Genomic DNA, 25,035 nt, shown 5'->3' with positions numbered 1-25,035 from the left:
TGCTCGAGACTCCTCCCCATCATGTCCCAGACGTGCTCTATCGGGTTTAAGTCCGGGGACCTCGCTGGCCACTCCATACGCTCAATCCCCTGGCCCTCAAGGAACTCGGTCACCACCCTAGCTCGGTGGGCACGGGCATTGTCATCCATGAAAATGATGTTTTGTCCCACATTTTCTGCAAATGGCACCACTATATGTTCAAGGACCTCATCCCTGTACCTCACTCCTGTCATTGCTCCCCCTGGGACCACGTAGAGACGAGTACGGTTGGCGTAGGTGATGCCTCCCCACACCATGACGCTGCCTCCCCCATAACGGTCATGTTCTGCAATACAGGGGTCTGCAAATCTCTCTCCTGGTCGCCTCCAGACTCTCGAACGTCCATCATTGTGGTCAAGGGAAAATCTGCTCTCATCTGTGAACAGAACTCTACGCCATTGCTGTCTGGTCCATCTGACATGCTCCCGGGCCCAGTTGAGACGAATTCTTCTGTGAGCAGGGGTGAGTGGGACACACTGAGCTGGCCGTCTGGCATGCATATTGGCTCTGTGAAGTCGGTTACGGATTGTTTGAGTGGAAACAATCACTCCAGTTGCTGCAGCGAAGTCATTGTTGAGGCGGCGTGCACTGTGAAAGCGGTTGCGGAGGCTGAGATTCGTCAAGTAGCGATCATCTCTAGGGGTTGTCGAAACTGGTCGGCCACTGCGGGGTCTCTCGGAGTATAGCCCTGTCTCTCGGTGTCTTTGATTTGCTCTGCTAACGACACTGTGTGACACGCCCATCATTCTGGCTACTCTTCGCTGACTGAGGCCAGCTTCCAGCATCCCTAGTGCTCTGGCTACATCTGTTTCACTTAGGTGGTGTCTTGGCATTGCTGTTGTAGGCAAGTTGTTGATTGTACAGACTAAAGACGGAAAATGCTTTGGAAGACACTTGTCTTATGGCCCACTGCAATGATGCCAGAGACATCATGAAAGAACTGCATGTGTGAAATTGATGTCATTGTGTTTGATGGCATTCTGGACAGCTGTATCTTGGCATTGCTATTGTCAGCAAGTTGTTGATTGTAGAGACTAAAGACAGAAAATGCTTTGGAAGCCACTTTTGTACGGGCGCATTGCAATGATGCAAGAGACATGAAAGAACTGCATGTGTGAAATTGATTTCCTTGTGTTTGATGGCATCCTGGACAGCTGTATCTTGGCATTGCTGTTGTCAGCAATTTGTTGATTGTAGAGACTAAAGACAGAAAATGCATTTGAATCCACATTTGTACCACTTCACAATGGGCCCACTTTTCAGGATATGCAATAATGCGAGAGACATCATGCAACAACTGAAACCACCCATGTGTGAAATTGTTACAGGGTGTGTGAGGAGATTCAAGACAGCCATATTCGGGTATTTCTAGAAATACAACACCCGGTTTGAAAATTGTATACACACATTAAAAAGTGGTCCTTAACTTTTTTTGAGTAGTGTATAACAAATGAAATACAAAATCCATACAAACAAGCATCATGAGTAAATAAGATATTTAAAGTAGGACTACAATATATGCACCAAAACTACATTTTCATAACTATGATCATTTTTTTTAGGAGGATTATAATTGTAATAGAAAATCAAAGTATGCATATAGCTCTATATACCTGGCTGTGCCCGAAGATGTGGGGTGGAGAATTCCATTGAGAAGCGAAGCTTGTAGAATGTGGACCCCTCGGATAATAGCATCTTCCCTTTTCTTTGATATATCCCTTGGTTATAAAGGGTATTGGTCAATAAATCATGAATGAAATACAAATATTATGGGCCCATTCACACTATAATAACTAGTAGGAGTTGTGTATTGTAGTAGAAGTATTCGTATGATGAATTCCTGACAGGGAATGCGACGTGAACGCTCCTTCTTTGGCCCCTATGTTGTACCCTCCACCGGACAGGACTTGTGTAGTGACCCGAGAAGGAGAAGAAGACTATACTAAAAAAATAATGAGTGAAGATGGAAAGCGAGACAGGAGAAGAATAGGAGTGGAATGCAACATCATTTAATGTCCGCAGCATCTTAACATCTAATGATTAAAATATGCCCCCCCCCTGTTTCCCTCAGATCACCTATTCTGCCCGGAGAATATATCGACCATCGTAGATCCATTCTCCGAGACGGCCACCGTTGTCCTACTGTCGATCGGGGTTGGTGTGGTGACATCTCCGCAAAACGGCTCAGTTTTTATGCAAGGTTCCACACCAGTACTTGTCACTAGAGAAGAGGAGCAATGTATCTTCTACGTATATGTGGAACGTAAGTGTGTATTATGTAGGCGAGGTAGGATTGTGATTAATGCAGCTTTTCTGGGAGCTGTATTTTTGAAAGGTGTATAAATGCTTTGCGTGTTTGTTTGTTTTTACTCACTAAATTATACCAAAGTCGATACAGATTTGAGATCGTTGGGAGGTGAGAATGGTGTTAATGGCGAAGAAAATAAGTTTAACAGTACATGTATATACTGTTAGATAACAGGGGATTTTAGAGGGTTTAATGCTTGTGCCGTATTTGGAACCTTTAAGGTTTCCTAAAAAGCTTTAAATTACCTTAAACATTATTAGGTTCCTTATATCCATTTAATAATGTTCCGGAGCACGTAAATATTCTTATAGGAAACCTTTTCTCTACTAGGGTTACCAACGAATGAAAGAAGAAAGTGATTCTTTCACAGGTTTATATCTTCAAATCTAACTTGGAAATTAAACCTGAAGGGAAAACAATTATTATCGAGTGTTAAATGATTCAAAATTTTTAGTGTCACATTTTGTTTAGCCGTTATCATGCGGGGGTGTATTATTGAAATCTTACTGGTTGAATGCGATGGTTTCCTTATCGGTTGGTTCTTGGATTTCAAGAGAAAAAAAATCGAAACATTTTAATTCGAATTATAACAGCTGAATTTTAGCCAATTTGTTACATCAATGCAGTCAAACAATCATAAAAAGATTAACTATATCCATTAACCATTGGTGTAAATATATTGGATTATTGAGGTTAAGTTCGAACTGCATATATTAACATTTTATTTTCTATACGACCAATGATTTGAAAAGTTCAGTTTTATAATTAATTTCGGGCAGCGCTAGTAGTACTCTATAACTGTTAATAAGGATTCTACAAACATAGATGTTTCCTTACAATGCCATTTCTTCCGACTCGTCTACAGCTTTGTTAGAGCCAACCTGTGAAGATATTTTTCAGCTCTCGCCACTTTCGACAGTCGTCGTGATTTGGTTCGTTGAGGAGCCTACCCAATACTCACTGGAGACCGTTGTAGGAGGCGAGATGGCCTCGTACGTTCCCACGCTAAACATTGCCTTTATCGGAGTGAGCGTGCCTTCTGTGCTGGAAGGTGTGGTGTCAATAACTGATCATCCTGACTACAACTGCAGCTTTACTTTGTCAGTTTTTCGTAAGTGCCCTCATTATCACTTGGTTTTCTGATGATCCCTTCCATTGTATCGATCAAAATCCCACTAAGTCAGGGGCTCGCTCCTCGACCACGGCGCTTACGCGCAAGACATTTAATAAACAAATGATTGCTGTAATACACACTATCGCTATATGTATGCACTTGTTTAAGAGAAAATGAAAGCCATGTTTTATGTGCTTTATAAAATGCAATTTATATAAAATGTACATGGTGAATTCACGTTGAGCATCACCGAGTCCTCCAATTTAATTTTTGGCATTCTACAACATCAATTTTGTTAATATATTAGGTCTAGAATCATATAAATATCACACTTATGATAATTACGCTTTTTCATGCTCATAGTAAGCTTTAAGGGGATTTTTTTAGGAGACTTATATGCGCAAGGTTGAAATTGTACTTAATCTTACGCTTTTGATAAGTTTTCAGACAAGGCAACTGCTCATCTGGCGACATCTCGCCATAGATTCGATCCGACCTTATTTCATGGTTTATCCATTCGAAACTAACCTATTTAATCCAATACAAGTTTAATTCTCCCTTTCCGTTATTTTGCCTTAGCATATACTTGCAATGTGACGTCATATCCATCCGAGTATCTTACGGCTCTATCGGCAACAAACCAAGAATTTGATATTTCTCCTGAGGAACAGTGCTTCGGTGAGAGCATGATCACAGTCAACACAACGTGTATCTTCGGGTGCGACGTCGGGTATAATCTCATAGGCAATGAAAGCGTTTCGTGTCTTGAGGATGGGCTCTCAGACAGTCTACCAACCTGTGAATGTAAGTAAACGAAAGCTGTCACTTTGCCATATTACGTGATCCATTGATCAAGTTCGATTGATGTATAGAATAGAGAATTTGAATAAAAACAAATTAGTTTATTCTTATAAATTAATCGTAGAACTTTATGATCTGGGTTCGTTCGATTAGTCTGTATTTCTAGGTAAATTAATCCCATATTGTTTACTGTTTTCCAAATAATGTTTGCAAATAGAGTGAAATAATGTGATATTAGTGTCTAAAGTTTGGTAATATATATTGCTGTCATTGCACAAAGTAATCATACATTCATGCAATTTGAATCAAACCATAAAGAGAGCAATTTATATTGTAAATAGGCAACAGGCAACTGCATGAGCTTTGTCTGTAGATATATAAATTAGTTTGTAGTTCCTAACAATTAACACGAAACAACGCTGAAACCATTGGTTAAGACCCTTAATCTCCAAGACTCTTCAGTCCTGCGTTCGACGTTTTACATTCATCAGTATTCTTGTCGAGAATGTGCTAAAATGAACATTAAGTTTTTTATTACGCCGACCGTGATGCTGGTCCACGTTAGAATGGCTATAAGAATACAGGAATTTTCTTCTAGAGATATGCATCTTCTCCGTAACATGAAATGGCATTCCAAAATATTAATGAAGTTCGTGTATTAAAATGATTAAATAGACATGGGAGAGCTTTACATTTGTCATGCATGATTTGAGGAAGTCAGCTTTTCATAGTGGAAGACGTTATGCCAGAGAAGATTCCGTGTCATGGGAAAGGTAGGGGTTCTGAAGTTCCATTAATGACTTAAGACACGAATAATTGTCATGCTGGTAGGTCCATTGTTATTATAATATGAACACAATTATGTATTTCATTATCGCAGTGGTCACGTGCCAATTGCCTACAATGTTTTCAGCCTTCCTGCACACCACATCCACTATTAATAATTGTACGGAAGGAGAGCAGATCGTCTACAACTCATCATGTTCGTACGATTGTGAGGTCGGATATAACTTAACAGGGAACAGCACAGTCTCGTGTCTGGAGAACGGTGAATTCTCCAGTGAATTACCTAAATGTGGAAGTGAGTGAACTCCACGAGTATTGAAATATTTTCTAACAAATTTGAATTCGTTCATTTAGACATGTTAAAGTTGTAAAATCATTGATGCAGTTTGACTACTCTAAGACCTACATACAAAAATTGTTAAAGACTGTAAGACGTCATTAGAAATCTATTTTGATCAATGAATAGCACTTTGGCAAGATGAGCGTTAATTTAGAGCAACAAAAAAGTACAAATCCAAAACTAACCAATATTGATCGGAGCTCAGTTATTCAGTTACAAGAAAGTGTTGGAAAAAATCATACCGATGAAATAAAACTATAAATTAGCTTTATATTTATGAACTCGTTGTATGATTTAAATATTTAACTGGCTATAAATTTGCTGTGAATGCGAGATTGTTTATTTGTTATAATGAACCAACTCATCATACTTTGCTACAAATTTCTTAGTTGTGCAGTGCTTTGTGCCAAGTTTCTCAGAACGGCTGATCTCTCTTGAAAGCACTTGTTACGAGAGAATGTACATCAACTTTACTGATATCTGCTACTTCGGATGTGATGTTGGTTTTGATCTGATCGGTAATGGTACGGTGACTTGCGGGGAAGATGCCCTTCTGTCGTCGGAATTACCAACGTGCCAAGGTATAGAAGAAATAGTTTGTTTAACACATGATATAACATGTCACTGAAAGGTGAAGAGAGAATATTCCTAGAATGATTCATTAAATGCTTGACGTCGCAAGGATGCATCAGCAAGACCGTATGAGAATGAGCAAATCAATTCATAATAACGGTAACAATGATTAAACTGTACTTCAAGAATAATTCTAACTTTGACTTTTCATTTGTTTTGAGCGTGATATCACAATTGTTTTTTAAAATAGGGGGAGTAGTTGAAATTGAAGTTCACTGTCTTCCACACAAGTCTCTCCATTAAGCTCACAAATCAATTTCTTTTATTAACAGTTGTATCCTGTTCCATACCTGTGCTTCCACCACGTCTATCAACAATGACGACACAGTGCCACGGAGGGCTATCAATCAGTTACACAGATACCTGTTCATATTCATGCGATGAGGGATATAATCTTATTGGATCTGAATCAGTCACATGTCTAGCTAACACATCACTTTCTGATTTTCTGCCGACTTGTGAAGGTAATGCAATTTTGTAAAACACAATTTCAAATGTCCTGTGTTAAATAATTACCTTTAAGATGTGGTATAGTGTTGGGTCACACTTCAAAAATAAAATCCTTTCTATTTTTTCATTCTGTCCGAGAACATTGACACTCTACCCTGCTCTACTATAGGATATTTACTCTTGCAAATCCCATGTTCAAGAGGACTGTACAGCGCGTCCCAAAAAAAATGTCCCTCTGACATGGGGCTGAATTAATTCTAATATATGGTAGTATTCTCAAATAAATGCTCATGAGTAGAAAGCTCACTTCATGATTTAACTTCTATGATAATTTCATTGGTCGCGCTTCAGCGGTTTTGAATACACACTCTGGTACGTAACAGTGGTGCATTTTAGCCCATTCCAAGTTTGCAGCATTGATGCATTTATGCATTGTCTATGGCATATTACCCCCATTTTTACATCCAGGATCTGAGCAGGGACACTTTCTTAATCATATCCAGGCTCATCAAAACATAAACTTGGGCATGTTCAGAAGGGCAAGAAACATAAAAAATTAAGCTTGTTTGATGATTGATAAGGGGAATCAGTGCAATAACTTGGAAAGAAAATGCGAATGACGAATAAGTAAACTAAGCTGAAAAATAAAGGGGAATCCACAAATTAATCACCCTTTTAAAAAAGGAACTATACCAGAGAAAATCTTTACTTTTTTTTCTTTTAAAAAGTTACATTGAATCAACTTGACCACAGTAGCTTATTAAGTAAAAGTAAGTAATGAAAACAAAAAATGCAGTATTAGGCATGCATTAGGCATGAAACAGACATGACCCGTTGTCTTAATCATTGTGCATCTCCTGTTATCAAACATGAAATGAACTGTCAAATATTGTTTTTTGCCCTTCTGAACATGCTCAAGGTTGTAATTTGATGAGCCTGGTTAGATGATGGAGATTTCCCTGGTCAGATCAGGGAATTCCTTGGTCAGAACGGTCAAAGGGGGTTGATATGCTGGAAAGTGCAGAACACACAGCAGTGCTGCATGCACGCAAACTTGGAATGGGCTGAAAAGCACCACTGTTACATAATAGACTGTGTATTCACAACCACTGAAGCGAGACCAATGAAATTTGTATAGAAGTTAGAACATGATATGAGCTTCCTAGTTCTCTACATTTCCTTGAGAATAATTTTTAATTTTTGAAGTAATTTAGCCGCATATCAGAGGGACATTTTTTTTGGGACGCGCTGTATATTATAAAAAGCTAGTCCTAAATTTTAATATTAATATAAATTTTGATACTACACAGAATGTATTAGCCTAATACTGTATTTGTAAATTATAGGAAGCGAAATGTTTTTGAAAAAGAACTTGTTTTCCTACTTAGTGAAATAATCACTGCGGCACGAGTGATTAAAATGTGAATCAGTGGTTGCCATTTATTTAGGCCTATAACACAGGACGATGCTGCTCAGAATGTTGTTTTATCATGAATATGGGTTACGAACCTGCCGAATGTAGTTGAAGACTTAAGTTGGTACTGTAACAGGGCGTTGGTTCGAATATGCTTTAAATTTTTTTGGAAAATACAATATTTTTTTTAAAGGAAACTATCCGGAAATGAAGTAGTACAAAAGTTTAACTGAATTTCTTCCTCACAAGTCTCTCCATTACCATCACGTACTCTCTTCGTTTATTTCCAGTTGTTTCCTGTTCCATACCTGTGCTTCCACCACGTCTATCAACAATGACGTCACAATGCGATGGAGGACAATCCATTAATTACACAGATATCTGTTCATATTCATGTGATGTGGGATATAATCTAATTGGATCTGAATCAGTCACATGTCTTGCTAACACATCACTATCTGATTTCCTGCCAACTTGTGAAGGTAATGCAATTTTGTAAAACACAATTTCAAATGTCCTGTGTTAAATAATTACCTTTAAGATGTGGTATAGTGTTGGGTCACACTTCAAAAATAAAATCCTTTCTATTTTTTCATTCTGTCCGAGAACATTGACACTCTACCCTGCTCTACTATACGACTAATATCACTTTTTTATTTCGATATGCATTATCTTATATGAATTTTATCATAGGCCTACTCCTTACTAACTATGTATGATTTTCTTACACATTAACGTGCATTACCATTTTGCAAGGCCATGTGTTATGAATAAGAGAAAAGAAATATATGAATAGGCGTCTTATTCCAGTGTTTCAGGAACGTAAGGAGTCTACTTTTGTGTTTAGGTCTATATCATATTCTCATTTTAACCCGTCTCTCAAATGTCGAAAATATGAAATTAACTTTGAAGAATGAAAAAGGGCGTCAGTTACAGCTGAAGCATTGGATAATTATTACCAATGATACATCATGATTTTGACATCAACATTGTGATACAGTTGTGACTTGCAGCGTACCACAACTCCTACCACCTCTTTCAACATCATGTCCGATGGGACAAGAAGTGAACTACAACACGTCCTGTGAATTTTCATGCAGTCCTGGCTTCGATATTATTGGATCGACATTAGACTGCTTAGCGAATGGAACACTGTCCGGTGATATACCGATGTGTGAAAGTAAGCAGATGAATAGTATATCGAATGATAACCCATTTCACAATACAAATTATCATCTTTTCAAGTTACACAGACTAATTCAGAACATATTGGATTATTTATTAATGATTCATTTATTTCAATAAGGTGATAAGAAACATCAGCAAGACAAAATAAATTTAACTGAGCAGTAATTACGGTCACAATATGAATATTTAAGAGTACATTTCATAACAAAAAAATTGTATTTGGTTTAAGAAAATAGGACTTCCTATATGATGTGAAATAAATGCGAATTATTAATTCCTTTATGAGAGACTGATTAATTGCTAAAAAATCCTTTGCTCCCAAAAAGAGATGGGCAGCACTATGGAATCATTTGATATTATCTTCCCACCCTAAAGTTTCTGAAAATGTTGTTTTTATCACACCTTTAATGCATCGATCTTTCTTTATCAATTCTAGTTGTATTGTGTCAACTCCCTGAAGTATTCCACCCTGAACTGTCGGTGTTGGGAAACTGTAGCGAAGGAAGTTCTATCGACTTCAATACCACTTGTAACTTTGAATGTTCAGAAGGATATGATCTGATTGGTAGTGAAAGCGTCAGATGTCAGAGTAATGGCACTTTATCTGAATCACCGCCGACATGTAACGGTAATTTATCTACAACACTCTTCTGAATTTAATTTTTACACAATAGTACTTTTCAAGCTTGTTTTTTATTCGATTTTTTCAGCTATTTTTTCTTGGAAAATACCATGTTCAGGAAAGAAACTATGTAGTAATGCCAATGGAGTAGTAAACATATTTAACCAAATGTCTTCTAAACAAGTCTCTCCATTAACCTCACAAAACACCTTGTTACCATTTATATCCATGTAGAGTGATTTAGGGACTCCGGTTTAAAAGAAATCAACCCAAAGAATATCAACATTCTTTGCACCATTTAATTAATTTAGAAAAAAGTAATTATTTCAAACTTTTTTATGTATTGCATGTAATTTCAACCTCATCAGCTATTGAAATATACCCTGTTCTAAAATAAACCACTATCCGGAAATTAATTAATTCAAATGGTTAAAAAAAATCATCCACACAAGTTGCTCCATTAACACCACGAACTCCTTTTGTTTATTTTCAGTCGTATCCTGTTCCATACCTGTGATTCCATCACACCTATCGACATTGACGTCACAATGCGATGGAGGCCAGTCAATAAATTACACAGATTCATGTTTATATTCATGTGATGTGGGATATAATCTTATTGGATCTGAATCTGTCACATGTCTAGCTAACACATCACTTTCTGATTTTCTGCCGACTTGTGAAGGTAATGGAGTTAAAAAGAATGTGATTGTACGACTTTGAATTATCTTTCAAATAATAACCTTTGATAAAATTATGTAGAATATCAATGGATAAAAGATCAAAATAAGATCGTGGCTATCCTTCTGTCTACGAACCTTGACACTAATTTGTAGCGAGACTAAGCTTGGCCTACTCCCTATAGTACCTATGAATTGCTTTGCACAAGAACACGCGTTACCATTTTGCAAGACCATGTCTTATTTACCAAGCAAAATAGTCATATGAGGAAGGGTCTTCTTCTAGTGTTTCAGGAAAGTATTGCAAGGTAAGAAGTCTACTTTTTTGCAGTAGGGTCTTTGTAATCAGTCTCTCAAATGCGTAAAAACACTAAAAAATTACTTTGAAGAAATGAAAATGGCATCAGTTCAGGCTGAAGCATTGCATAATTATTACCAATGATACATCATGACTTTGACATTAACATTCTGATACAGTTGTGACTTGCAGCGTACCACAGCTCCTACCACCTCTTTCAACATCATGCCCGATGGGACAAGAAGTGAACTACAGCACATCCTGTGAATTTGCATGCAGTCCTGGCTTCGATATTATCGGATCGACCTCTTTAGACTGCTTAGCGAATAGAACACTGTCCGGTGATATACCAATGTGTGAAAGTAAGCAGATGAATATTATATCGAATCTTAACTCATATCACAATACAAATTATTATCTCTTCAAGTTACACAGACTATTTTAGAACATATTTTATTATCATGTATTAATAATTCATTTATTTGAATAAGATGTTAGAAAACATCCGTAAAGTTTAAAAGTTTAAATCAGCAACGCAAGATAAAATGAACAGAGCAGTAATTACGGTCACAACATTAATATTTAAGAGTACATTTCATAAGAAAAATATATGAATTTAATTAGTATTTGGTGTAAGAAAATAGGACCTCCTATATGATGTGACATGAATGCGAATTATTAATTCCTTTATGAAAGACTGATTACTTGCTTAAAAATCTATTGCTTCCAAAAAGAGATGGACAGCACTACGGAATTATTTGGTACTTTCTTCCCACCCTAAAGTTTTTGAAAATGTTGTTTTTATCACACTTTTAATACATCGATCTTTCTCTATCATTTCCAGTTGAAGTGTGTCCACTCCCTGAAGTATTCCACCCTGAATTGTCTTCAGTGTTTAATGGAAACTGCAGCGGAGGAAGCTCTATTGACTTCAATACCTCGTGTGTCTTTGAATGTTCAGAAGGATATGATTTGATTGGCAGTGAGAGTGTCAAGTGTCAGAGCAATGGAACCTTATCTGAATCACTGCCCACATGTAACGGTAATTTATCTACAACACTCTACTGAATTTAATTTTTACACAGTAATATTTTTCAAGCTTGTATTGTATTTTTGTATTTTCTATTTTCAGATTTTCTCTGAAAATAACATGTTCAGGAAAAAACTAAGTAGTAATGGAATAGTACGAATGGTTAACCAAATGCCTTCTGCACAAGTCTCTCCATTAACCTCACAAAACATCTTGTTACCATTTATATACATGTAAATTGATCGAGGGATTCTGTTTTAAAAGAAAGCTACCCAAACAATATCAACATTCTTTGCACCATTTCATTAATTTAGAACACAGTAATTATTTCAAACTTTTGATATGTATTGCAAGTTATTTCAAATTCATCAGCTCTTGGAATGTACCATGTTAAAAAAAAAACAATTGAGAAAATAATGAAGTAGTACAAATGGTTAAAAAATTCTTCCACACAAGTCTCTCCATTAACACCACGAACTCCCTTTATTTTCAGTCATATCATGTACTATACCTGTGCTTCCATCACACGTATCGACATTGATGTCACAATGCAATGGAGGACAATCAATTAATTACACTGATACCTGTTTGTATTCATGTGATGTGGGATATAATCTTCTTGGATCTGAATCAGTCACATGTCTAGCTAACACGTCACTTTCTGATTTCCTGCCGACTTGTGAAGGTAATGCAAATTTGTAAAAAAATAATTCTGCGAATTTCAAACATGCATTTGGTGTAAGGAAGTAGGACTTCCTATATTATTTGACATAAATGCGAAATTATTAATTCCTTTATGAGAGACTGATTAATCGCTTAAAAATCGATTGCTTCCAAAAAGAGATGGACAGCACAATACAAATAATCATCTGTTTAAGTTTACAGAGACTATTTCCGAACATATTGGATTATTATGTAGGTATGATTTTTCATAAATTTGAATACAGTGATAAAGGTACATACAACTGTAAAGTTTCAATCATCAGTACAATATAAACATTAACAGAGCAGTAACGACGGTCACAATATTGATATTTAATAGTACCTCTCCTAAGAAGAAAATATGGATTTAAGTTGTATTTGGTGTAAGAATACAAAACTCGCAACCTGATGGGAAATAAATTATCAATGGAGATGTACTACTTGATTCCAATGAGAGATGCACATCACTATGGTATCTTACCACGCTAAAGTTTATGAAAATGTTGTTTTCATCACACCTTTAATATATCGATCTTTCTCTATCATTTCCAGTTGTAGTGTGTCTGCTCCCTGAAGTATTCCACCCTGAACTGTCTTCGGTTTCTAATGGAAACTGCAGCAGAGGAAGCTCTATTGACTTCGATGCCACTTGTGCCTTTGAATGTTCAGAAGGATATGATTTGATTGGCAGTGAGAGCGTCGGTTGTCTGAGTAATGGAACATTGTCTGTGTCACTGCCCACATGTAACGGTAATTTTGATCAACATTCTATACCATATTTCGTTAATTTATAGCCAAGAAATATATATTTCAGACTTGTTTGTATTTAAAGTTTTTTTGAGGTTGTTTGTTTTCTGACGATACCATGTTAAGGAAAAAAAACATCCGGAAGTTAAGCAGAACAAATGGTATATAATTGTCTTCTACACAAGTCACTCCATTAAATCTCAAGAACCCCCTATTTGATTACCAGCTATATCCTTGTTAAGTGATCGAGGGGTTCCTGTCTAAAATCTACCCAAGCAATATCAACATTATTTTCACCAGTTCATTAGTTTAAAACACAGGAATATTTTAAAACTTTTCTTTTGTAATGCAAGAAATTTCAAATTTATTAGCTCTTGGAATATCTCATTCTTCAAAACAAATCTTGAAATAAAGTAGTGGAATTGATGAAATAAATATATTCTTCCACACAAGTCTCTCCATTAATCTCACGAATCCCTTTTATTACCAGTTGTATCCTGTTCCATACCTATGCTTCCACCACACCTTTCAACAATGACGTCACAATGCAATGTAGGACAATCCATTAATTACACAGATATCTGTGTATATTCATGCGACGAGGGATATAATCTTATTGGATCAGAATCGGTCACATGTCTAGCTAATACATCACTTTCTGATTTCCTGCCAACTTGTGATGGTAATGTAATTTTTGTTCATATTCTTGTGCGTATTTTAACGATCTTCTTTTGTATAATTACCTTTGATGTGCTGATTAATAATGAGTATGATATTGATAACAACATCAAGGAAATTAATACTGATGACTAATAGGCTAACATATTAATTTTATCCAGAAGAAGAAAAATAGGTAATAGACAAAAATAGGGATAAATCAGCTATAAAATAATTAGGTTGCTTCATCTTGGCTGATTTATAAAATAATATTGATTTTCATTATTGCAGTGGTCACGTGCCAATTGCCTACAATGTTTCCATCCTTCCTGCAAACCGCATCCACTACTAATAATTGTACGGAAGGAGAGCAGATCCTCTACAATACTTCTTGTTCGTATGATTGTGAGGTCGGATATAACTTGACAGGGAACAGCACAGTCACGTGTTTGGAGAACGGCGATCTCTCCAGTGAATTACCTAAATGTGGAAGTGAGTAGTAATACTGAGTAATATACCGGCATAATTTTTGTTGTTATTACTCTTGCAGTAAATAATAATAAATAAAATGCAACACTACTGTTTATCTAGTGCGATTTAGTTGAAATACTCTTCGTGATCAATAGAATACCACTCTTTTGATTGTTGATTAAGGTTCTGACAGGATAAGCTTTAAGCTTACAAAAGTAATTCACTCACAGGAATCTAGAAATACCTGTCACCAAATGAGTCTTACATTGGGGTTTTAATAATCTATAGAACATTTGGGGGGAAAACGAAAGCTTCATTTCCAAACACCTCTCCAATTGAGCAAAAAAGTGTCAAATGATGTTAATGAAACATTTCAAATGCGATTTCGCTTTTAAAAGTAAAATAATGCGCAATTATTCATTTGGCTGTCTTGGTCATGTTGATGCTACTCATGCTAGATAAATGAAATAAATAAATATTTTGTGACAATTTCTTAGTTTTGCAGTGCTATGTTCCAAGTTTCTCAGACGGGCTGATCTCCCTTGAAAACACATGCTACGAGAGAATGTACATCAACTATACTGATAGCTGCTACTTCGAATGTGAGGTTGGTTTTGATCGGATTGGTAATGATACGGTGACCTGCGGGGAAGACGCTCTCCTGTCATCGGACTTACCAACATGCCAAGGTATAGAGGCAAAATCAAATTTAGAACACCGTTACCCCATATAGCTATGCCAGTGACGTTTGTGTATAAACCTTCGATTGGGCGGGGAGGGGCCAAAACCACCAAGGATCCATGAAATGAAATAAAAAGGAAACAAAACATCATTAGAAATGATATCTGGATATAATTGCAAAGTTTAACACAAAAATAGATTTAATTTTGAAAAGGATTTTTCAAAGAGTGGCTGTGGGTATTTGCATGAGCGATATGTGTTGCAACGTACATCAGAGTGTTCAGTTTACATGTTTTAGGATTCCTCTTGGGGCAACTTCACAAAAACAAACCTGCCGAAATAACCCTGTTTCAGTTCAGAACACATTTCTGTGTTTTTAATTTGGTTCAAATATGACTCATTTGCACATTGCACGTCTTTCTCTTTATTTCATGCATGTACAAAAACCCATATATTTCGAAAGTGACAATTGTGTAACATTTATTAGTAAGAAACAAATGTAATTATATATTTCTTCAATCAATTGGCTTATGATCAATTTCAATTTGATACATACAAACTTGTTGGTGCATTAACTGTTTTATCTCGCCTTAAAAAAAGTTGTTACCTGTGGCGTGCCACGTTACCAGTATTTTCTCAATATCCAATATACTTTGTCTTATGAGTACGCTGTCCTGTAAATCAACTTGTTTATTTCAATATGATATTGAATTTATCCCGGTCTGTGATGCAATGGTATCACCACCTCTTACCAATTCACATACCCTGGTATTGGCTCCAAGATTGGGCACATGTTTTTTTCACAATATACTCCTTCTTTTCTAGTTGTGATGTGCCCACTCCCGGAAGTATTCCACCCTGAACTGTCTTCAGTGTTTGTTGGAAACTGTAGCGAAGGAAGTTCTATTGACTTTGATACCACGTGTACCTTCGAATGTTCAGAGGGATATGATTTGATTGGCAGTGAGAGTGTCAGATGTCAGAGTAATGGCACCTTATCTGAATCACCGCCGACATGTAACGGTAATGCAATTTTCAACACATCGATCATTATTATTTAAAAAGTTGTCATTTTATTTCGAGCACAATGGACTTTATACGTGTCTCGTTTATCACAAATATTCATCATAGTCTAATGTAATAACTAGTGTGATTTACTACATTAAAGAATGAAACCTGTTCAGATATGGATGACAACTGTTGGTAACTTTTTGTAAAAGTCTTTCATGTAAGTTTCTCATTTATATAACAAACTTTACTTTTTCATTCACAGTTGTATCATGTTCCATACCTGTGCTTCCACCGCGCCTATCAGCGTTTTTATCACAATGCAATGGAGGACTGTCTATTAATTACACACAAACCTGTTCATATTCATGTGATACGGGATATAATCTGGTTGGATCTACATCAGTTTCATGTCTGGCAAACACGTCACTCTCCGATTCCTTGCCTACTTGCGCAAGTAAGTATTTTCTACGATTTATCAAATAAAGGGGATTTTTCTTTTAAACGGAAAATACTCTCAGAGGAACCACCGTCCGATAATTGCAAAGCGAATTAAAACATTAATGATAATCGGGGGCGTTAATCTTTGAATAATTCGTAAGTTGCACAATGGCTTGATAATGACCAGCTACAATAGGGCAGATTTGGTAGGGAGACTATTTAATTCCCTAAAAATATAGAGATGTTAGCTCACGGTATCGTATATAACCCTTTTTCAGCTCCTACTCTGGCATGTCTGGGGCCGTTTTATAATGCTGCTCTTATAAATAAGTTAAGAGTGACTTTAAGAACGGCTGACGAACCTCTTGTTTAAATGATATTCACCATTTATTGTTCATTGATGATTATTTAGCACATAACAAAGGTTCACCAGTAGTTCTTAAAGTCGTTCTTAACTTACGAACAGCTTTATGAAACACCCACCTGGACTTTTAATATCCGTATGTATTTCTTTATAATTAACTATATTATTCAGGCTGAACAGAAAATAAGCAGAGATGATAAATGTTCACTTCATTTGATTTATTTACATATAGTTTTCATATATTATATTGATCACTACATGTTTTTACTCTCTTGTTCAGTTGCGACCTGTAACGTACCAGAGCAGCTCACTCCCAATCTTTCAACGCAATGTAATTTGGGAGAAAATGTTGAATACAATGCAACTTGTGAATTCTTCTGCGACATTGGCTACGACCTTTTGGGAGAGTCTTCTCTGGCCTGCTTAGCCGACGGAACATTCTCCAGTGATACTCCGACATGTCAAAGTAAGGATGATAATTCTTGCGTCACAGTCTTAACCATAGGGACTTACTTGCTCTCATGTATTATGAAATGCACAAATTGCCTGTTTTGAATATGGCAATATATGATCCTCTATGATGTGAAATTTCTAATATCTACTTGTATATGTTTTGGTAAAATGCTAAAACATAATCAGCAAGCTACCTATTCGACCTGAGACGAATGGAAGAAAAATATTATAATTCCTCTTTTTCAGTTGTAACCTGTCCTCTAGATGTCCCTTCTGCTGAACTGTCTCTCGGAAGCTGTAGTGAAGAGAGTTTCATTGACTTTGGTACCACTTGCACATTGGAGTGTTCCAAGGGGTATACATTGATGGGAATGGAAACAGTCACGTGTCAGAGTAATGGTACTTTGTCAGCACCGTTCCCATCATGCAACAGTAAGTAATATAAAATAAGCATCTCTGTGCTTAATGTAAACTTCAAAACACGTTTGAATAAAAAAGAAAACAAACAGAGTTATCCTGTAGGAAAGGATTCCTTAAAAACACGTTATTCTTTTTAAGATGTTTATGTGATTGGTGTGCACGAGAGTGATGACATTTCAAGCGTTGTTTCCCGGGGAACACTGAAATGCTATTATATTTATTTTCTAATGAAGCATTGTAATTTCTTGCAATACTTCTTTTTGCTCAATCTAGGATGAAAAATGAATCAAAAGTTGCGTATTTAATTGCACATTCGCACTCAATTCCTGGTTTATTTTTTAAACAAGAACAAATTGATTTGCTACATTTAGTATTAAGTTAAACTTGGTCTAGCACTATAAGATTTTCTATCAAATTTTGCAACTGATTGCGAATATTTTCTTTCAACACCCATTTAATTCACTTTTTCTTCAGTAACAAAGACTCCGTAATAGGCCTACTGGACTGTTTACTAATTATTTACTACAGACCCATCTATGTTTTGTACATAAATCTGGCATACTGTGACATGATGTGTACAAGAAATATATGATTCGGCCTGGCTTTGTTTCAATTAACCTAACAAAATACTGCTCTTTGTTTTAAATCACTGACAAGCAGTGTTAACTTTAATAATTTCTTATTATTCTACAAGATTGATTATTCTACAAATAATATTAACAAATGGTATTAATTTCAATAGATAAGATAAAATTATGATCACTTTTTTATTCTTGTTTATAGTTGTATCTTGTTCGATACCTGCACTACCGTTACGCCTGTCATCTATGACGTCACAATGCAATGGAGGACAATCTGTCAATTACACGCAAAACTGTACATATTCATGTGATACGGGATATAATCTGGTTGGATCTTCATTATTAACATGTCTGGCTAACTCGTCTCTTTCTGACAGCTTACCAACGTGTGAAAGTAAGTTTTAACCTTAGCTTTCTTCAAAATATTTTCGAGAAACCCGTACTGAGAAACAGGTGTGGAATTATACCATCCAATATAGATTTATAATGATTTATAATAAAAATGAAATTACATTGCCTACATTGCAAAGAATAACTTGATAATGAACTATTACTTTATTCAGTTAATTTCATGAATTTCGCCATCGAATTCTGTTTTAAAGTTGAGACGTGTGGCGTACCACAGCTGCTATCACCTCTTTCAACATCATGTCTAATGGGACAACAAGTTGCATACAATACATCCTGTGAATTTTCATGTGAAAATGGCTATACTCTACAAGGAATGCCATCTTTGACTTGTCTGGCCAGCGGAAACTTTTCTGATGAGATACCAACCTGCCAAAGTGAGTATATTATATGTTGCTTAGAAATTCCTATCTGGATGTGTATTACTCATGCACCTATTTAAAAAAAATAGTTATTTTATATTAATGAACAAATTCTTTGTGTGGATTCGAGGCAGCCATTCGGTAAATACTTTTGCCTGTATTCTGAAGTTGGGTTTGACTTTGAACATGGTCTAACTCTGTCCTAAAAATATGGGAAGCCAGACATGTCAAAATTCTGTCTATATTGTAAACTTGTCATGTTTACTGTGCTTTTTCGTAATTCTTCAATTGTGAAAACAGCTAATTTACCCTCCCCAGACAGTTAAGAATAATGTGAGAGTCATATGAGCTGATAGACTGAACCTCTAATGTTAGAGATTTATGTGACAATTCTGTCCATAGTTAAACCACAACTTTAGACCAGATGTTGAATTAAACCCGACTCCAGAATGAAGACATTTGGGCTGATCTTGCATTTATCTGTTAAGGTGATGTGTCATTTTCCCTTGCCTTTCCTGTTTTTTGTTCAGTTGTGACCTGTCTTCTTCCTGAGACATTCTCCCAAGAACTATCTTCTGTAGACTGTGACGTTGGAAGCTCCATTGACTTTAATTCAATGTGTACATTCGAGTGTTCAGAAGGATACGATTTAGTTGGAAGTAGCATTATTACTTGCCAGAGTAACGGGGAAGTATCCGCATCCATCCCTACCTGTTCAGGTAAGGTTCATCCAAAAATGAATAATAATAATAAAGTGGTGCACTTGGCCACAACGCTCTTTTAGAATTCATACGCTTTATGTCTTGCAGTTTGTTTGGAACTTAAGTTCTAACGGACATATTTTTATCACTTAATACAGAAATAAATCCATATTCATGTTAAACTTGCATATCAATTTCAATAAACGGGGTAAAATCATTCTGCTTTTTTCTGCTTATAGTTGTATCCTGTTCCATACCTGAGTTTCCATCACGCCTGTCATCTATGACGTCACAATGCAATGGCGGACAATCCATCAATTACACACAAACCTGCTCATTTTCATGTGATACGGGATATAATCTGGTTGGATCTTCATCAGTTACGTGTTTGGCTAACTCGTCTCTTTCTGACAGCTTGCCAACGTGTGAAAGTACGTTTGGACCTTGGCATTGCTAAGAATATTTTTAAGATCCCAATAATTAGCGATTCAAAGTTTGTTAACACAATAATCTGGTGGTATGACATAACCTGAGACATTTGCTTCTGTCTAAATATCTCAGAGGGTATAGGGTTAGAGTTATGATTTTCCATCGGAGCAGTTGTCGCCAGAGCAAATGTCTAGGAACCCTAAAATTTCTCTTAAATAATAACATTTTTGATGATGTACAGCATAGTTATAGAAATGACTTTACATTGCGTACATTGCCTATAATGATGCTCATTTGGTAACTAAGTATGCATTACTTTATAGGTGTTTTACCTGTACTGAATATTGTTATCGAATTGTATTTTAAAGTTGAGACGTGTGGCGTACCACAGCTGCTCTCACCCCTTTCAACATCATGTCCAATGGGACAACAAGTTTCATACAATACATCATGTGAATTTTCATGTGAAAATGGCTATATTCTACAAGGAATGCCATCTTTGACTTGCCTGGCCAGCGGAAACTTTTCTGATGAGATACCAAATTGCCAAAGTGAGTATTTATATATATATATATATATATGTTATGCTGTTTCAGTTTTTCTATTTGGTAACATGTATGTATTTAATGTAGGATATTTATTTGACGTAAGTCGATGAATCGTTGTGAGGAATCTAGGATATCATGATATAAATACTTAGGATCTATGGCCAGTATCCTGACCTCTGTTCTTAAAGTTTTGGTTTAACTATGGATTGCCAATTGATTGTGACAGGTATCTTAAATATTATTTCAACTCAATACTCGATTAACTCATAATTGACTGGGAATAAATATTGAAATAGATCCACTTATCTTGTTCATCATTTGAATATGAGGAAGAAACCAAGTAAAGACAGATGAAATGTAATTCAAGTTAAAAAGATTTGGCTTCCTATAACTTTAACACAGAGTTAGACCATGACCTAAGTTAAACCATACTTCCGAACACGGGCCTACGTTTTTATTGTATCTTTACACTTGCCTTTCTCCCATTTTTTTCTTTCAGTTGTGACCTGTCCACTTCCTGAGACATTCTCCCAAGAACTATCTTCTGTAGACTGTGACGTTGGAAGCTCCATTGACTTTAATTCAATGTGTACATTTGAGTGTTCAGAAGGGTACGATTTAGTTGGAAGTAGCATTATTACTTGCCAGAGTAACGGGGAAGTATCCGCATCCATCCCTACCTGTTCAGGTAAGGTTCATCCAAAAATGAATAATAATAATAAAGTGGTGCTTATATACATGTAGCTCATAATCAATCAAAACTGATCTATGCGCTTGGCATAATGCTGTCCAATATTACTTATACACTACAACACAAATAGATATGTTTTAAATGTCAATTCAGAGATCTTTAAATTCATCAACACCTTTAAAAATATATTCAAAGACTGTTATGTACAGTCACTGCTGGTAGGATCGCATTGTGTTCACATAATGGACTATGCAAAAATGTGATTCACATGATTAAAATGTTCATATTTAAAAGTGTGTGTCCACAGTGGACACCTTGGCGGTGTGAGTGCTGAATATGATATATAAATGGACTATTTGATATGTTTCACACTGTTAAAATACTCAAAATCAACAATGTGAGGATAAGTTCACCTTGTGGACACCACAATAATGTGGGTATTCATAGTGTGTTCACATAGTGGTCTTAGTGGACTTTCCAAAATGGTGATTCACACTGTTATAAGGCTGAAATTCAACAGAAAAAGGTGATTAATAGAACATGGTGATCCTTAGTGTAAACACACTGTGAACTCACTGTCGAACACTCTGTGGGAAACTGTGACATCATGGTGCTACCTAATGTAAAGTAAACTTGCATATCAATTCTAATGAATGGGGTGAAAATCATTCTGCTTTTTTCTGCTTATAGTTGTATCTTGTTCCATACCCGAGTTTCCATCACACTTGTCAACTATGACGTCACAGTGCAATGAGGGACGATCCATCAATTACACAGATACCTGTTCATTTTCATGTGATGCGGGATATAACCTGGTTGGATCTTCATCAGTAACATGTATGGCTAACTCGTCTCTTTCTCAAAGCTTACCAACGTGTGAAAGTGAGTTTGGACCTTAGCATTGACTTTAATTTAGCAATATAAAATAATAACTTTTTGGTGATGTACATAATAGTGTTAGGAATTACATTACATTGCGTACATTGCCTTTAATAATGCTCATTTGGTAATCAAACATGTATTACTTTTCAGGTATACCTGTACTGAGTATTGTTATCGAATTGTATTTCACAGTTGAGACATGTGGCGTACCACAGTTACTACTACCTCTTTCAACATCATGTCCGATGGGACAACAAGTTGGATACAATACATCCTGTGAATTTTCATGCGAAAATGGTTATACCCTACAAGGGATGTCACCGTTGAGCTGCCTGGCCAGTGGAAACTTTTCCAATGATATTCCAACCTGTAACAGTAAGACACACCCAAATACCGTTTCTAATGTGCTGTTCGAGCACGATGCTTTATATTGTATATTCTTTATTGTAGGTAAATTGTTTTGAAGTGGAAAAAATCCTAAATTTCTGTTCATTTATTTTAACTTCGTACGTATTTCTTCATGGTACAAATTTTCAGTCATGAATCATTGGAGGATGAGAATATCAGGAAATTGTGTGATTATATTGGCAAATCCTTGCATTTGATCTTACAATGAGCACTACCATTTCCAGCTTCATATAAACCAAATGTTGTAAGATTCCTGGTCGATATCATTTCGTCAAGTGCTTTCAATTTTGCATTTTCTAAAGTTATTTGCGATTGAAATGCTCAAAATGCATTTTGTTTTTGTAAAAAATCTGTTATGATATTTCAGTTTTTTCTAGGCATTGCTTGGTTTTGCAATACGTTGGGAGGGGGATCATAAAGTGTGATGCATGATTTATATTACTTTTTCTTTTGGTGTTTGTCTTTTAAGTTGTATCCTGTTCCCTTCCGGAGGTATTCTCAGAAGAATTGTCATCTTCTGTCAACTGTGATGCCGGAAGCACCATAGTGTTTAATACAACTTGCAGTTTTGAGTGTTCCATAGGATATTCTCTAATCGGTGTTGAGAATACCACTTGCCAGACTGATGGTCTTCTCTCAGCCGCAGTGCCTTATTGCAATGGTAAGCTTTTGTAAGACTTGCTTTGTATTTGGAGCACTCAATTGAAACGCTTGTAAACCGCAGATTGTGAAATTAAGAGCGTGAAATATTTGACCCTGAATAAACACCACTTATAGCAACATGATCAACTTTATAGCACGCATTCAAAAGCTTTTCCCATCACATTTCATTATATTATCGGCAAACTTGTAAAATGTGAATCAATGGTAAACTAAATCAACCACTAATGTACAAATGGGGGAGGGGGACTTGAATAGAGTAAGAGGAAAAGATAGAAAGTTAAAGGGAAAGGGTAAGCTATGACTCTTTTCCAAAAATAAATGACAAAATGTATCACTAAATTAGATTTTTATTTTGAAAAGTCAAAAAAATTTCCTTGCTTTAGACCTTTAAGAGATTTTGTCTCACACGTCATTTTATTTCCCATTTATATTTTTGGGTTTCGGTTCATTGTGCCACTGGAGTCGATAGTAATAGCAGTGACCCTAATTTTACTGTGTCCATACTAAATTATATTATTATCATCTTAAGTAAAGACCTATACATACCTTCGTCATGGGCATTACATTTGACTATCCATCTTGTGAGGATGTTTGCCTTTTATTATTTACCTGTATTGTGGTCGGATGCGCATGAAAAAGGACAATAGAACGGTGTGAATTGGATAGTGCACTGGACTTTATTTGTATTTTCCATTCAATATCAAACACAGGTTGTTTCGATACGATGTTGCACAGCCTAGAGAATGTTTAAAATTGGGTTAAATAAGAAAGTGTACATTGCTATATTGAATTATAGAGCATTAAGCGTTTGGAAACGTAATCATTCCTACCATTATCTATCCTAATAAGTTCTTCAGAGTCGTCCTACATTGCCCTTCTCATTGAAAATGTGGTTTGTGTAAAAATGATAAGTTCTGTTTTTTATGTCTTATCAACATCGGCAGTTGTGACGTGCAGCATCCCAATGTTCCCAGCCAATCTGACTACATCAAACACACAGTGTGGTGAAGAGATGACGATAGACTATAACACACTGTGCATGTATGAATGTCAGCCGGGCTATGACCTCATCGGAAACACCTCAATCGGTTGCCAGGCTAACGGTGAACTTTCCACTGATCTACCCACTTGCCAAGGTATAAAGACATGGGTTTAATTAAAAAAAAAAAAATCGTCAATCATAAATGCAACTGTGACAAATTTAATCAGCCACCCAAATGCCAAATTATAATGATCATCGAGGTTTTAGAATTGAAACGCGTTTTAATGAAACGGCATCCTTATCATACTGATTTTGTTGTGTTGGATAATTTCTATATTTCATTTCTGATTAGTTGCCTTAATGGTGTTTTGACATTCGTGTGCTTTGTTGCTTACTATATATTCCTAAGATTTATGGGACTGTTCATACTTTTATCTTTGCGCGTTGAAACATAATCATAAGGCTGGTTGTCATGAAGCCTGTTATAAATTGTACGTATTATTATTATCATTATTATTATCATTAATCTTATTATTATAATTTTTATTATTGTGAGTAGTAGTAGTAGTAGTATTGTCATGATCAATATCCCAAAATCTTGTTAAGTAATAATTATACATGGTTTCTTGAAGTCATATTTCCTATCTTAATACGAATGATGTAATTTGTAAATGAATAAATCAATATCAATCACGGTTTCAAAAAGACATTTTGCCCTGCAATATGCCGAGTC

The 25,035-nt window shown here is 36.0% G+C and overlaps 1 protein-coding gene across 2 annotated transcripts in view; it reads left to right on the top strand.

Annotated features, from left to right (window-relative positions):
• The window catches only part of LOC129270881 (uncharacterized), an 88,135-nt gene that overhangs the window by 36,684 nt on the left and 26,416 nt on the right, over positions 1–25,035 (top strand). The window contains exons 37-67 of one of the 2 annotated variants that reach the window (XM_064106861.1): positions 2,111–2,302; positions 3,213–3,458; positions 4,041–4,265; positions 5,143–5,343; positions 5,778–5,969; positions 6,294–6,485; positions 8,176–8,367; positions 8,886–9,065; positions 9,510–9,701; positions 10,189–10,380; positions 10,853–11,035; positions 11,518–11,715; positions 12,197–12,388; positions 12,958–13,155; positions 13,643–13,834; positions 14,101–14,301; positions 14,778–14,969; positions 15,787–15,984; positions 16,235–16,426; positions 17,055–17,240; positions 17,474–17,659; positions 18,431–18,622; positions 18,831–19,013; positions 19,529–19,717; positions 19,939–20,130; positions 20,497–20,679; positions 21,176–21,364; positions 22,058–22,249; positions 22,442–22,624; positions 23,127–23,318; positions 24,265–24,456. In XM_064106861.1, coding sequence (XP_063962931.1) covers positions 2,111–2,302; positions 3,213–3,458; positions 4,041–4,265; positions 5,143–5,343; positions 5,778–5,969; positions 6,294–6,485; positions 8,176–8,367; positions 8,886–9,065; positions 9,510–9,701; positions 10,189–10,380; positions 10,853–11,035; positions 11,518–11,715; positions 12,197–12,388; positions 12,958–13,155; positions 13,643–13,834; positions 14,101–14,301; positions 14,778–14,969; positions 15,787–15,984; positions 16,235–16,426; positions 17,055–17,240; positions 17,474–17,659; positions 18,431–18,622; positions 18,831–19,013; positions 19,529–19,717; positions 19,939–20,130; positions 20,497–20,679; positions 21,176–21,364; positions 22,058–22,249; positions 22,442–22,624; positions 23,127–23,318; positions 24,265–24,456 — 6,009 coding nt within the window. The remainder of the gene's footprint in view (positions 1–2,110; positions 2,303–3,212; positions 3,459–4,040; positions 4,266–5,142; positions 5,344–5,777; positions 5,970–6,293; positions 6,486–8,175; positions 8,368–8,885; positions 9,066–9,509; positions 9,702–10,188; positions 10,381–10,852; positions 11,036–11,517; positions 11,716–12,196; positions 12,389–12,957; positions 13,156–13,642; positions 13,835–14,100; positions 14,302–14,777; positions 14,970–15,786; positions 15,985–16,234; positions 16,427–17,054; positions 17,241–17,473; positions 17,660–18,430; positions 18,623–18,830; positions 19,014–19,528; positions 19,718–19,938; positions 20,131–20,496; positions 20,680–21,175; positions 21,365–22,057; positions 22,250–22,441; positions 22,625–23,126; positions 23,319–24,264; positions 24,457–25,035) is intronic. The other variant, XM_064106862.1, reaches the window with a different exon arrangement.

This window comes from Lytechinus pictus, chromosome 11, assembly GCF_037042905.1.
Source record: "Lytechinus pictus isolate F3 Inbred chromosome 11, Lp3.0, whole genome shotgun sequence".
Taxonomy (NCBI): domain Eukaryota; kingdom Metazoa; phylum Echinodermata; class Echinoidea; order Temnopleuroida; family Toxopneustidae; genus Lytechinus; species Lytechinus pictus.
Note: the sequence above shows the minus strand (reverse complement) of the source record. Positions and strands in the feature narration are given on the sequence as shown.